This window comes from Syngnathus typhle, linkage group LG6 (genome assembly GCF_033458585.1).
Source record: "Syngnathus typhle isolate RoL2023-S1 ecotype Sweden linkage group LG6, RoL_Styp_1.0, whole genome shotgun sequence".
Taxonomy (NCBI): Eukaryota; Metazoa; Chordata; class Actinopteri; order Syngnathiformes; family Syngnathidae; genus Syngnathus; species Syngnathus typhle.
In genome coordinates this window covers 11,491,565-11,505,043 of record NC_083743.1, presented here as the reverse complement: position 1 = coordinate 11,505,043, position 13,479 = coordinate 11,491,565, and the positions used below count along the sequence as shown (strand labels likewise).

General features: G+C 39.6%; 1 protein-coding gene across 8 annotated transcripts in view; it reads right to left on the bottom strand.

Moving 5' to 3' along the window:
- Positions 1-4,174: 4,174 nt before the first annotated feature.
- The window catches only part of kirrel3b (kirre like nephrin family adhesion molecule 3b), a 156,654-nt gene continuing 147,349 nt past the window's right edge, over positions 4,175-13,479 (bottom strand). For 3 of the 8 annotated variants that reach the window (XM_061281821.1, XM_061281824.1, XM_061281829.1), the window contains 5 exons: positions 12,976-13,083; positions 12,461-12,544; positions 12,046-12,161; positions 11,329-11,415; positions 4,175-8,478 (listed from right to left, as the gene is read on the bottom strand). In XM_061281821.1, coding sequence (XP_061137805.1) covers positions 8,017-8,478; positions 11,329-11,415; positions 12,046-12,161; positions 12,461-12,544; positions 12,976-13,083 — 857 coding nt within the window. In that variant the 3' untranslated portion in view covers positions 4,175-8,016. The remainder of the gene's footprint in view (positions 8,479-11,328; positions 11,416-12,045; positions 12,162-12,460; positions 12,545-12,975; positions 13,084-13,479) is intronic. The other 5 variants (XM_061281823.1, XM_061281825.1, XM_061281827.1 and 2 more) reach the window with 3 other exon arrangements.

Here is a 13,479-nt window from a genome sequence, read left to right as displayed (position 1 = left end):
GCAACTGTGCAATGCTGGACGCTCATGCAACCAAGCGGTGGGTGGGTGCAGGTTGAGCATCATTAGGGTCTGAAAGGTGGTGTGGAGGCAACTCTGACGTCTCCTTTTCAACCGTACAGTATATATATATATATATATAAGTGCTGCACACTTGTATATATATATACGTATATTCCCCACAATTTATCTACCTATTACTTGTGAATAGGCCCACTGCGCACTTATCTTTCTGTCACCCACCCACCTCTTTATCTGTGAACGCATTGCTGACCATCACCTCTTCTTTCCACACTGCCCTCCGAAAGTATTAGAACAGTAAGATCAACATTTCAGTTTTTTTTTCCAAGCATCTACTAATAAACCTGATACACAACTTACAAAATAGCACCTCTTGCTTATTATTACAATTACTTTGATTTTTATTATTATACCTTACTGGCTTATCTTATTTGTGCTTGAGCAATGCTGAATTGTGTGTGTGTATGTTTGTGTATGTGTGTGTGCGTTCGTGCGTGCGTGTGTGTGCGTACGTGCGTGCGTGCGTGTGCATGTGTATGTGTGTGTTTAATACACTTAAAAAATAACCTCCAGTGCTGTTGTCATCCTATTTGTCAGATTTTTCTGAACCTTTTATTTTATAATTGGAATTTATCCTCTGGAGCATAGTGCACTTCTGTTTGTTATGAAATGTGCATCAACTATGCAATATGTAAATGATTCTGGTTTAGAAGTTTTTCATCTCAACAATAATATCACTTTATATCATGACATGTTTGTGTTGTTTGCTTTTGTTTATTAAAGGCAATGTTTCTAAAACTTGCACTGCTTGTCATCCAGAATATTTGAAATCAAGATTTAAAGGCATAAACTGGATGAACGGGCGTTTCTCTGTATCCTCTAGCCTCGTATAATAAATAAGATGGCATTTTTTGTTCGTAAAGCAAATGAAGTGGAGAACATTCTGTAGTATATGCGTATGCTGCAAATGTCACGATGCAAGCTTATCCATTTGTTCCATTTGTGTTAAATGTGTTCCTTCAAATGGTAGCTCCTCACATTAAAAAGCAAAACAAACTTTAATGAGGAGAAATGATTGCTCTCGGCACTCTAAATGGCCTTGCCTGTTTTCTTGTGCCACCCTTTGACAATTTATATACTTCAAGCTATCTGCATTTGCAAAATGTCAGCATTCCAACAATTAAATTACAGCAGGCCTATCACATCATGACTGGCGTAAGATTAAATGGTTGACATTTCTACTCACTAAATTAGAACAAAGAGATCCAGTACAGACAATTGTCTGTCAACAAGTCGTCTGAAACATCAAGGACATGATGGACATACGTATTTATAGTAGCATGTATATTTTTTATGCTAGCTTTCTTTTGCCTCTTTGTTAATTGTGTCATAGAATTTTACAGATATACTATTGCTGGATCTCCAGGGGTTTTGTCCATGGGACCACAACTTTGACGGAATATTATTTTATTTTGCATAGACGGAGGATAGGCTATTTATTTGCTTCTGTAAGTCTATTTTGGGAATCTCAACTACATTTGACATAATCTGGATAGATAAATGATTCATAAAATTACCTGGAAAATAAAACAATAAATTTGAAAAATATTTTACTTTTCCAATTACGCGGACCACCTGCAATACCGCCACAAACCACTGGTTGCCAATCTCTGCTCTAAGGTCATTAATGTGAAAATTAATTATTTACATACAACCTTGTTAAAGTAAAATCTAGATGCATTGAGACAATTTCTTTTCGGAAATTGAAATAATTGTATTAATGCAGAGGAGAACCAAAGGGTGGAACGCCGATGTTTTGCCTTTTTCTCATTTCTCCCTTGCAAGACATTTTACTCTCCATTGATCCCGCAGGACCCACCGAGGTCCAACACATCAAAGGTAGGCTTTGTCGTCCATCCCTGAGTTTCCGTCAGTATTTCAGGCCCACCCAGTCGGTCTGACTCACCCAAGCGTTCTTTACGACCAGTCACACGCTGGTGCTGCACACGTGATATGCAGCCAAATAAATAGAAAATAAAACAGAGTTGTTTTCCTTTTCGGCCCAAACACTTGTGATTTGCCGCCAATTGTTTTTATTTCACCGACCATCTAGTACTTCCTCAACGCCGATTGGCAAACACCAACAAATAAGAAACTGGACCCAAGTTGTTCTCAAGTGGAAACTCAGGAACAGAGCGACAATGCCCACCTCTGCAAAAGATTAACACATTCACCCTATCTCAACCGTGGAATAAACAACTAAGTATCAGTTGAAGAAAAACCCTAGAATATTCACAAATAAGTCAAGGTGGAGCGACACTTCATATTCCAATTCAATGCAAACAGCACCATCTGAAATAGTTCAACACGAAATCTGACTGTGCTTTGCTTGCTAAGTTGACAGAAGGTGCTGTTGAATAACATAATGGACTCAAAATCCACCTTCTGATTTAAATAATGCAACCCTGTTGAGTGCAGGCATCCAGAGGTTATAGTAGTTTAAACGCTACAAACATACAACTTACTTTCAAAGACTGACTATCTGGGTTAGCAGGTTTCAAAACATGCAATAGAATAAAATGAAATTTTAGAGGTGAACTTCTATCCTACGGCAATTACTAAGGTCTGTTTAAAATCCATATTGAATTTGGAGATGCATGTGTTTGGTCATTGTTGAAGATACCGTTCCTAAAACACACTGCTTGCTTTTGCTTGTTCATGTAAATATTGTATGTCTCAATTTTCAGTGGTTGGGCTATTAGAGTGAGCCTCCAATGACCCAAATAAATTTGTGAGTCTAGAGGGAAAAAAAAATATCAAAATTATGGGCAGAATAAATACATATTTAAATACTAGCCGGCATTTAACTTGAGATGGTCTCAGCAACATTTAGACAACAACAAATGCAATTATTGTCTTTATTCTCCAAATATACAGAGCAAAAGCATAATAAATTCACAGACCAGTACAGTTAAAATACATCCTTTTTTGTTGTTCATCTCTTATATTCCATACACACAGGTAGGCCCACTGACTAAAAACAGTTCCACAAAAAATTTCATGTTGACTTTTCATTCCTTCGTTCACTATTCCAAACCAAGCTCACGTAGTGTTTGCAAATGAGTATCCTTTCAGTACAAGAAATGTTCTCATTTGAATTACAAATATGTTGCAAATGTTCGGTGACCTACTGTATATTGTATACTGCACACTGAACCATGGCCATCCCTGCTGGGCCTGTCAAAAAACTTGAAATGATGGTTCCACTCATTTTCTTACTTGTAAACAAAACATACAGATTTTTATTTTACAAAAAAAAATGAACTGAGAGTGAAAGAAAGGTTCAGAAAGCAATTTCACATTGAAGAGCTAGTTCTTATGAAGCGCTCTAACTTCCAAACGGCACTTTTCCTTCATATCTTGCATGGATAGCATTGTATACAATGAGGAAGGCTTATTGCCTGATGGACCTGTAACCTCTTTTCTCAAGACCAAGAAACACATTTGAGGTGGTGAACAAGCAACCAGAGGCCTTGGCTCTGTAGTAGGATCCCCACCCACTTGTGTGGCTCAAGCTCATCTTTGGCATCTCTGAAAAATAAATCACTGTTGTTTCTCCTATCAGGGCATGGCAGAACCCCCTTGTATTTGTTCTGGGTCTTTGTGTTTATTCATCTGTTACGCCCTCGAATCTGCGTGCTGCCTGATGCCAGACAAACAAGAAGCAGCAGCCGGTAAGCCGTCTACAGGTGAAAGGGGCTTTGACTATTTCAGTGGTATGTTCAAGGCCACAGTGTCTGCGGCTGTGGGATGGTGGAAGTGGGACAGACGGCTGGCTTATCAAATATTTAGTACTTTGCTGTGCACTCAGCCTGTTCTCGGAACCAGTAAAATGCTTTGTTTTGGGGTGATTTAAGAAAACTGGACCAATTAGACCATATACGTGTTGCTTTTACATTGATGGGAACATGCTGCCGACATACTTTCCATTTTCTTCAGAAATTTGAGGCATACTGCAACCATGCAGTAACATTAGGATTGCCATGACGCAGCACTGCATCTTCATTCAGACTGAGCTTGGGAAAAAATGCCTCAAGGAGACCAAGGGCAAGATCGGTACGTTCCCCCCCCCCCCCCCCCCCTATGAAAACCAAGTAAATGAATAAATAAAAGACAGTCAGGATGAGCAAACTTCCAAAAGTTTGCTTTCAGCAGTTGTATAAAATTTGAGAAGTTGTCATTTGCCCTATATTTATTTTGAATAAAGAATGTGTTGGCTTTTTGTTATTCATCCACCATAATTCTGTGGCTTGCATTGTTTTTTGTCATCACTCTTGCTTTTTGGGCTTATCTGTTCAAAAAGCAATACAATAAAAATAACTGTGCCACTAACCACCTGACACCCCTGAAAAAAGAAATACATTGAAATGTTATAACATAGTGATTTTTGCGGATTACACACGCAAAACCAAGGAGTGCGTTTTCGTCAGTCGTCAGTGAAATGAGTGTCAGTGATCGACTGAAAGGTTAGCCGGTCTTCGACTGTATAGGGATGATTACAGTGACAGACAACTAAAAGCTTCCGTCTGTTCTAAGTCCGTCTTTTTTTTTTCAACTTTCTCATCCCTCATCCTTTGTCTGCAAAAAGGGCGTCCGACGGATGGTCTATTCAGCAAGACAAAATGTGCACCCCTGCTTATCATCTATTAAGTTGTATTTTTTAAATGCAGTATCACATGAATATAGTCATAATTAGAAAAAAAAAAGTAAATGTCGAATTGCCAGATATTAATCAAGAAATAGTGTTAAATACACTAATTATTGATGGTTGAACAAATAGGCTTATCAGAACTTTTCTTGCAATGTTACAACTTAATTCACGTAATTTATCTTTTTCTTTGTGGCACAAATACTTAGTAAGTACTATGTATGTCCCCAAAATGGTGAAAAACATTTCGGTGTACACATGGGCATAGTCTTAAACAGAATCAGAGCGGCAGAACATAGCCTCATTATTCAATGTTACAATTGATGCTTTTATGTTTTTTTTATGTATGGATAATTCTCACAAAATTTGGTCATATGTGAACAAATAAAACTGCAGTAGCCATATCTCCAAGGAACTCAAATTATAAAAAAAAAACTTGTACATCATCTCAGTAGAAAGCAGTCCTATCTAAGGTCTAAATTCCTCATTTCTATTACATGAACCTGCAGCTTCCTGTGTGTTTTGCTGCACAAGTCTTCATTGTGTCGATAGAGAAGGGGAATAGAAAGTGCTACCTACAAGCCATCTTTCGTGTGAATTTGTATGAGAGAAAAGCAAACCAGAAAGAATTCATGTAAGTGAAAAGATTGTCTGTACAGTTTGTATCACAATATTGTGGATTTGATGAGCTTTAATATAATCCAATCTGATGACCGAAGAACAAAGAAAAAAAATCTTATATACAGAGACAGACAGCATTTCAGAAATGTATACACAATCTGCTGAATCCCAAACTGGATTATGAAAGTTGAAATTGATATTTTTGCCCGAAACTGTACAATGGGGAACCAATCCATTTATACATTTAAATTCCACGCCACAAGAACAGTGAAGACAATTCACATACCATTTGTGCCACTTTAATTATGCACAGAGGTAGACGAAAGAAACCTAGGTTAAATTGCTGTTTTTGGCAAAATTGAGTAAGAAGTTCACTCTTGAGATCTGTACTCATGATGTTTTAAAAGCTGATGCATTTTGATTACAGTAGTTTCCCGACTATAGGTCGCAGTTTTTTTCATAGTTTGGCCGGTGGTGCGACTTATACTCAGGAGCGACTTATATGTGAAATTATCAACACATTATTATGTAATTTCCCATGTTATTTTCACACCCCACCGTAAGAGTGCACTCTAGGCCTGTGGAATAATCGGAACTGCAATTGATGATGAGTCTGATGTAAGCCATGTAGAAGAGGAAATGTCACATCTTTTACCTCCGGAATTAGCGGAGTTGTTCAAAAGTGACATCGAGGGTGAGGTTTTCATTGGATTTAGTGATTTGGAGTGACACGGATGGTTTGGTAAACTTGTTAGCATGTTATTTATGCTATAGTTGTCTGAATAACTCTTAATGTGTTACGTCAGGCAGTTCTCAGTCCGTTGTTTATGTGTCATGTAACATTAGCATATCGTGCAATTATTCAGCCTGTTGTTGCCCCTATTCTATTTTTATTTTAAATTACCTTTCAAGATGACATGTCTGTTCTTGGTGTTGGATTTTATCAAATCAATTTCCCCCGAAAATGCGACTTATACTCCAGTGCGACATGTATGTATTTTTCTTCTTTAGTATGCATTTTATGGCTGATGCGACTTGTACTCCGGAGCAATTTACAGTCTGGAAAATACGGTAAATCACATTTGAATTAAGTTTGATGTTTCTGGACTCCAGCCACTTAAAACTAAATCACAATATTATGTCCATTGACCGACAATTATCATTAGTGACAGCATCAGTGATAGCATTTATTTTTATCTATGGGTCTTTTCTGTGTTGTACAGCAGGACCCCAAAACTGCCACTTTATTATAATACAATAACAACACTTGACAGGTTCACTTTGAAACCTTGCTGTATGATTGCTTTTGTAGATGCAATTCATATTTATTCTCTGTCTCTACTCTCCATTAAGTGAATTCACATTTAGCATATACAGGGCAGAAACAAATAAAAAACAAAAGTACTCAAGCATATGGTAGACCTCTGCCATGTCTTGAGCATTTGTCATCGACAAAATCAAATTTCCAACTTTCTAATCATTTTAAATATTTTTGAAGGTGGCCACGATAAAATGAACTAAAAACAATTCAAAATCATAGCCAGGCAGTTGAAAATGACCACATTAGCGGGTATCAAAGAAAAAGTTTCACAGAAGGCAAACTGAATAGAAAGGAGTTTAAATTTGACTCCAGTGATAGGCAGTAACATCTTAGCGTCCAGTTCCTGTTCCATCAGTAATACTCACTACACACAGCAATATAACCACAAAAATAAGAATCATCATGACAATATGTTTACATTTTATTCAACGCATATGGCTGATGACTTCTGGTGCAGTGCAAGTTAAGTTCATAGACTGCATTTGGTTCCACCATAGAGGATGCCACTCCACATCTACACAGGAGCTGATTTAGAATAAGCCCGTCTTGCTTAGTCAACACTTTAATTGACAAGAGTTCAAACAGGCCTCAAGGCAAAGTAGATATACGTTTTTGGGACAATGTGAAGCACAGTTCTCTCTTTAAGATTCAGAAAATAATTTACAGTCATTTACAATATGTACACTGATAGTCTTTAATCAGAGCGACAATGTAAAACTCAAGACGTGGGATTGAAAATGTGATCTCAGCCCTTCTTTATCTTCTGCCTCAGTGGCCCAAATACAGCTCTTTCTCTAAACATTTTTGTGGGAATGTGGAGAAATGCAAGTTTTACCCAAGGAGGTAGCGGGTGGTGAAGGGTGTATTGCCACACCTAAAAACCTTATGCACATTAAGTTATTGTGCTTGAAACGACAGTACATGAAAGAGCCGCTCACACTTGTACTCTTTCTCTTCAGCACTGATAAGAATGACTTTTTTTGGAATGACAATCTTGAAATGTATTTTCAAAGGGAGCAGAATATCAAACAAAGCCTTGTGGTATCACTTTCCATTAATCATCGAAATAATTCCATGTGGGATATCAGTAAAAACTCCATGTTTGGGCTGCCTTTGAGTTGGCAAACATTGCTGCTGTGGCACTACTCAAAATGATGAGTTTTGAAGTAAAATAATGTGTGATTACGCAACCGGGCAGTATAAGGCTTCTTGACCCACATTTGAAGTCTGAAAAGAAGTCATAATGTGATCAAGCTAGCCGTCTTCTGCACCTCCAGAAGAACACACAGTTTCGCATTGAAGGCTGGTTCACACCCTGTTTAAACATCCATCACTCACATCCTGGCTGTCAGACGTGGGTCTGCATGCGCTTCTGCAGAGGTCGGGTCAGGTCTGAGTTCTGCGATGAGGACTGGGAATAGTGGGATGACGAGGAAGCCGACGCTTTGCTGTCTTTGTCAAACTGCACGTAGCCGTCTGGCTTGCTGTAGCTGCTGACACTGCTGTCGCACTGCGTGTCGATAAACGAACTGGAATCGCTTAATGAGCCACGTTGGAATTCCCGCTCGCAGAGCTCAATGGAACTGCTGCCCATGCCCAACACAAAGCGTTGGCTGTAGTCATAGAGACGATTGGGGCCCGCTCCTAGAGTGGAGTAGATGTTGGTGAAGGACATGCCTGTTGGTACCCGCTGCTTGCCCAGGGTGCTTGTGTTTGTTGGATTCCTCCCATCAGTAGACTGGTTCCCCGACCCGGTTGGTGTCGGATGCTCCTTGAAGGTGTTGACACTGTAGTAGCCATTTGTGGGGTCCTATTTGGAAAGAGAATTGTAATGTTTCTTCTTTTGGGTAAATGTCAAGAGCAAATTAAAAAGGGGAACTTAAAGTAACAGCACATCTTTGGCATAGTGTGTGTGGCTAATTGTTGTCACCTCAAAGCTCAACAGAAGCCACAGTCAAACTCATTGTAATTACCATTCAAGAGGGCAAATAAATTAGGACACTGCAATGTGAATCACAGCAAACCATGACAAACTGTGTCAGGATTTAGTCAGCCCCATTCCAACCTTAAAATCATGCGTCTCGCTAATTAAGCAGGCCTTGATGATTCATAGTTTGGTATCCAATGTGTCACTGCAAAGTTCAATCACACACCAGCTTTAATTGAAGCTAAACACATTGCGGTGTCTACAATCATGCGGGCTCGGCCCCAAAACGGCTTTTGCGCCGACAGTGGTGCCATCGTTTGTGTGCTTGGCTGCAGGCACCGCGCTGTCACAGCGGGTCCAGTTAGGGTGCGGGCGTGCTTCTGTGTGTGTTATCCCCGTGGGAGCAAATGTGAATGTCAGGCAAATCCCAAAACAAGAGCGCTCATAATGGGGGAAATGAGGGCAAGATAGCACGAGAGGATACTTGTAATGCTTGTCAGTATCAAACGGCGGACAAGGAGATTGTTTGTGGATGGCCTTTATTTCTCATTCACTATCCCCTTGGTCCTCCCGCTTGTTGCCATTAAATTGTGTGAGGGGGAAAATAATCCAGCCCCAGAGAGAAACAGGTTAGCAGGTAAATATGGCAAAAACACACCAGGGTGTCTGTGCTTGTCTGACCACAGTCTGCAAAATCCGCAATGGCTCTATAGACAACCGTTGGGATGCTGCAGTGACTAAACTGACATTCCTCACAGGATGTAGCCTTTAAGAGACACGTCACGTCATCGTCGGGAATTGTCATGAGAGAACTTTTCTTCAAGAATAAATGCTTATTGAATGAATCTGCCTATCTTGATTTACGGATGCATTTAGATGAGAAGTTCTAAATGGGTTGGAATGGGTAAACATTCATTCATTTTCTGGGCTGCATATCCTGCTGAGGATCACAGGAAAGCTGGAACAGATCCCAGATGACTTAAAGCAAAAGGAACGAGGTGGACTGATTTCCTGTCAATCAACAGGCTGACAACTATTCAGACTCCAGCCTCTAGGCAATTAATTTTGAGTCTTCCATGTGGGAGGAAGCCAGAATACCCACCGAGAACCCACATAAACACAATTAGAACATGTTAAATCCACACAGAAAAGACACATTTCCAGGATTAAAACACATTTGTATGCACATGAGATAAGTAGGGAAAACACAGGCTTTAGAGGCACCACACGCATGCACGCACGCACGCACAAAAACACACACGCACACACACACTGTATTACTCCCTCTATCCAGCAATTTCAATTGTCTTTGACATTTAAAGTGAATACAAATGTACGGAAAAAAACAGTGTTTTGAAAATAGTAACTTTGCTCTCTAAGAAAAAAAATATATATATATATCTAAATTTTGACAGCAGCGGATAACAAGAACTGGAATGGCAACAACCACAAAATCACACATTTGACTGGGAGCATACAATAAAGTATAAAGCTGTAAAATGGGCCATGAAGTAGTATATCTGACTGAGGAAGCAATAAGAAAGATACCACCCCCCTCCGACAGACACACACACACACGCGCGCAGTCACACACACACGCACGCACGCACACACACGCACGCACACACACGCACACACATGCAAACAAATGCAAGAACCTGCACAATCTGCTATATCCCTTGTAGACGACTTAGTTTTGTGGAAGTCATGCACTAAAGAAAAACTGAATACTCAATGGATTTTTCAGCAAGGACTTATTCATTCATGTCTGCTCATTGGCATGTAAATTGGATGAAAGGCAACAAAACAGCAACATTTATGGTGACATATTGATTGAAGAGTGCTTTGGTTCTATCTGACCACACTTCTGTCATACAACTCCTCCATATGTGCGGGAGCATATTGACATCAAAAAATGTGCGCACACAGTGGCGCGACTGCCACTGATCAAACCAGAGAACTGAGTTACACTCAGCTATCTGGTTTCTAGATTTAGCATCCTTGTCTGTTGTAGTGGCTCAAGCTGTGTTGCTGTGACTCATGCTTAGTTTGTATACTGGCACAGAATCATGGTCCCATTTCCACGTTGATTTGAACTTTTTATTAGGGTAAAAGGATTGAAGATTACTGTATATGGTTTGTGAAAATACTGCAACAATGTTTAAATACTCTTGCCTGTTTTTGCAACAATGGTGGGGAGGGTTGCTGGAAAAATTCCACTTAAATGATAATATTCCAGGGCTATCATGAGCTGCATGTAATCTTTTTATACTAAGAAAGTGACTGGTTTTCATCAATCCCGTAGTACATGAATTAGAATGTCCCTCAAGCATTTTTTGGAACAATAATGACAATAAAGGAGTTAAATGTGATATTGAGAGGGATATGAAATGTTAATTTTAAGCTGAAGAATGCTACTTAAAGAATGACATCAGGTTAATTAATAGCCACAACCTCTCTCAGTATGCTTTCGGAAAGAGTCCAACCACATTTATGCAATATATCTTCAAAAATAAACCCTTTTTCAGTCAGGAGCTATATATTGAACCTTCATCTGATTATTAAAACTGGACTTGTAGGACACATTCTGCCTCAGGATCAGTCACATAGAAAATACCATAGGTAAAACATTAAAGCATTTCTTCTTTTTACTGAACATGATTTTGCAGCTCAAAGGTATTCCTCTCCCACACTCTGACTTTTAGTGCCTTCAAGGTGTCATTGATCAAGTACCTTAATGTGCTGATACTCTTTCTCTTCCTCTTGCAGAACTTCTAGCTGCTTCAGAGCAGACTCCTGCTGGAACTCCCCACGTTCCACCTGCATGAATATCAAGCAGTCTGAGTTTCTGCGAAAATGCTTCCATTCAACGTACAAGAAAATGTTGCAGGTGGAATAATCAAACTTTTAGCACTTGATCTTTTTAGTATTAGTCGAACACCTTGACTTGGGGCTGGCAGGTAACATTAATAATGTATACTTGGAAAAGTCTGCTCTTGACAAAGTGCTATTTTGTGCGTTGGCTTAGCTCATTTCTTCTGCGCAGAGAAAGACGGCAAACCCAAAACCTTTTTCCTACAAATACCCCTACCCTAGAGCAGCATGCACAAAAATCTTAATCCTGGTATAGATCCAAAAGGGTTTTTCTATATCTTGCCAGCATATACAAGTACACCCACTATTGGATTAGCCAGTCAGAATAAACACTGGAAACAGTGTTGCCTACAACATCATATCGATAAATTTAGCCTCTGAGTGACTACGTGTCTTTTTGTTATGGCCTCACTCAGAAAATAATGAATTCCACAGCTTTGCCCGGTATAGTACATTCATTATGCTAATTTCTGTTTGGAAAGGACATGCATAATTATAAAACCTAATTTGATCTGGATTCTATTTGTGACAAAAAAAGTCAAGAAAGGAAGAAAAGTAGTATGTTGTGACACTCACACTCACCATCAGTTGTTTCATGGAGGCGTGTTCTTCATTTTCTCTGGCGGCGTTGTGGTCTTTGTGCACAATTTCCACCCGGATGTCATTTTTTGGAGACACAACTCCTTTCAGATCTGTCAGAAACACAGGGCACATTTATCTCAATAAGCTCACATAAACACCATTTTGTATTTGTTGACATTCGAATTTCCCAGAGTGCGGTTTGCAATATGACAGATTTTAGCGACATCCCTGGGTTTGCGATAGTCTCCCCATCCCTCGCAAAAGAACAATACACAACAATTATTAATCACTTGTTTCCTGCCAACACAAGATTATCTGGTCCTGCATACAAATGCAATCTCACACAACCTTCCACGGTGGCTCATTGTGTTAGGGACAATGCTGATGATACTGTCGGATAAATTCTTACTTTCTGTTTTAATTTTGCTTGCAAGTTCTCTCTGGTGAGCACAGATGGAGACGGGCAGTGAGGGCATAACCAGGTGCGCTTCCTCTGTAGTATACAGACAATAGACATGCTGAAGGGACCAGTAGCACAGTTTGTTTGCTTCTTGGAAAGAGACACTTGCTGATTGTCTCAAACCTGAGTCACTTGGTACATGGGTGGGTGGCAGTGAACATAGCGCATGATGCAAATAGCCTCCGATGTGATGCAGCCAGACTGAGTTTGCGTGAAATGAGTCCTTAACACAATCTGGCTCATAATCTTTGCAGAACAAAAAAGATGTCCATCTTAAGAAGAGATCTCATCTTCCCTGGAGCGTGACAGTTTTGCTCCTGTCATTTATCTTTGTTTTGATCGCAGCTTTTGTTTGACTCAGTGAAAAACAAGATCTGTTACAATAGATGGACATTGAAGTGGTGGACTTAATGATATTTTGGCATGCATGTTTTCCTGGCGTTGATGATGACGAGCAGACTTACTTCTCTGGGAGCGGGTGCAACAGAATGCTCCGATGGTGCCCATGAGGACGATGACGGCCACAAACGCTCCCACAGCGATGCCGATGATCACCGCCACGGGAAGGGATTCTATAATAAACAACAAGCCGATGAGAATTCATCAACAGAGACACCATAAACATTTTAACATGTTAGCACAGATTTCATAAAGCCTTACAATAAAACTCTGTGCAAGATATTTAAACAACACAGTGGAGCAGTGCGAATTACAGCATTTAGACAACACAGTGGAGCAGTGTAAATTACAGTTCAATGTGCCGAACAAAGAAACGTCCCTCATAAAACCGTGATTAACTATGTGAGGGAATATTTAAGTAAAATGTGAAACAAACTTAACCAATAATGAACTTTAAAACAATAAAAGACTTCAAATAACAATTAACCATGCACATAGCGGCCCGTGTGTCTTCATTCAGTGTAGATGGGATTAAAAAAAAAGTCACATAATATTATACAACTTCAAAT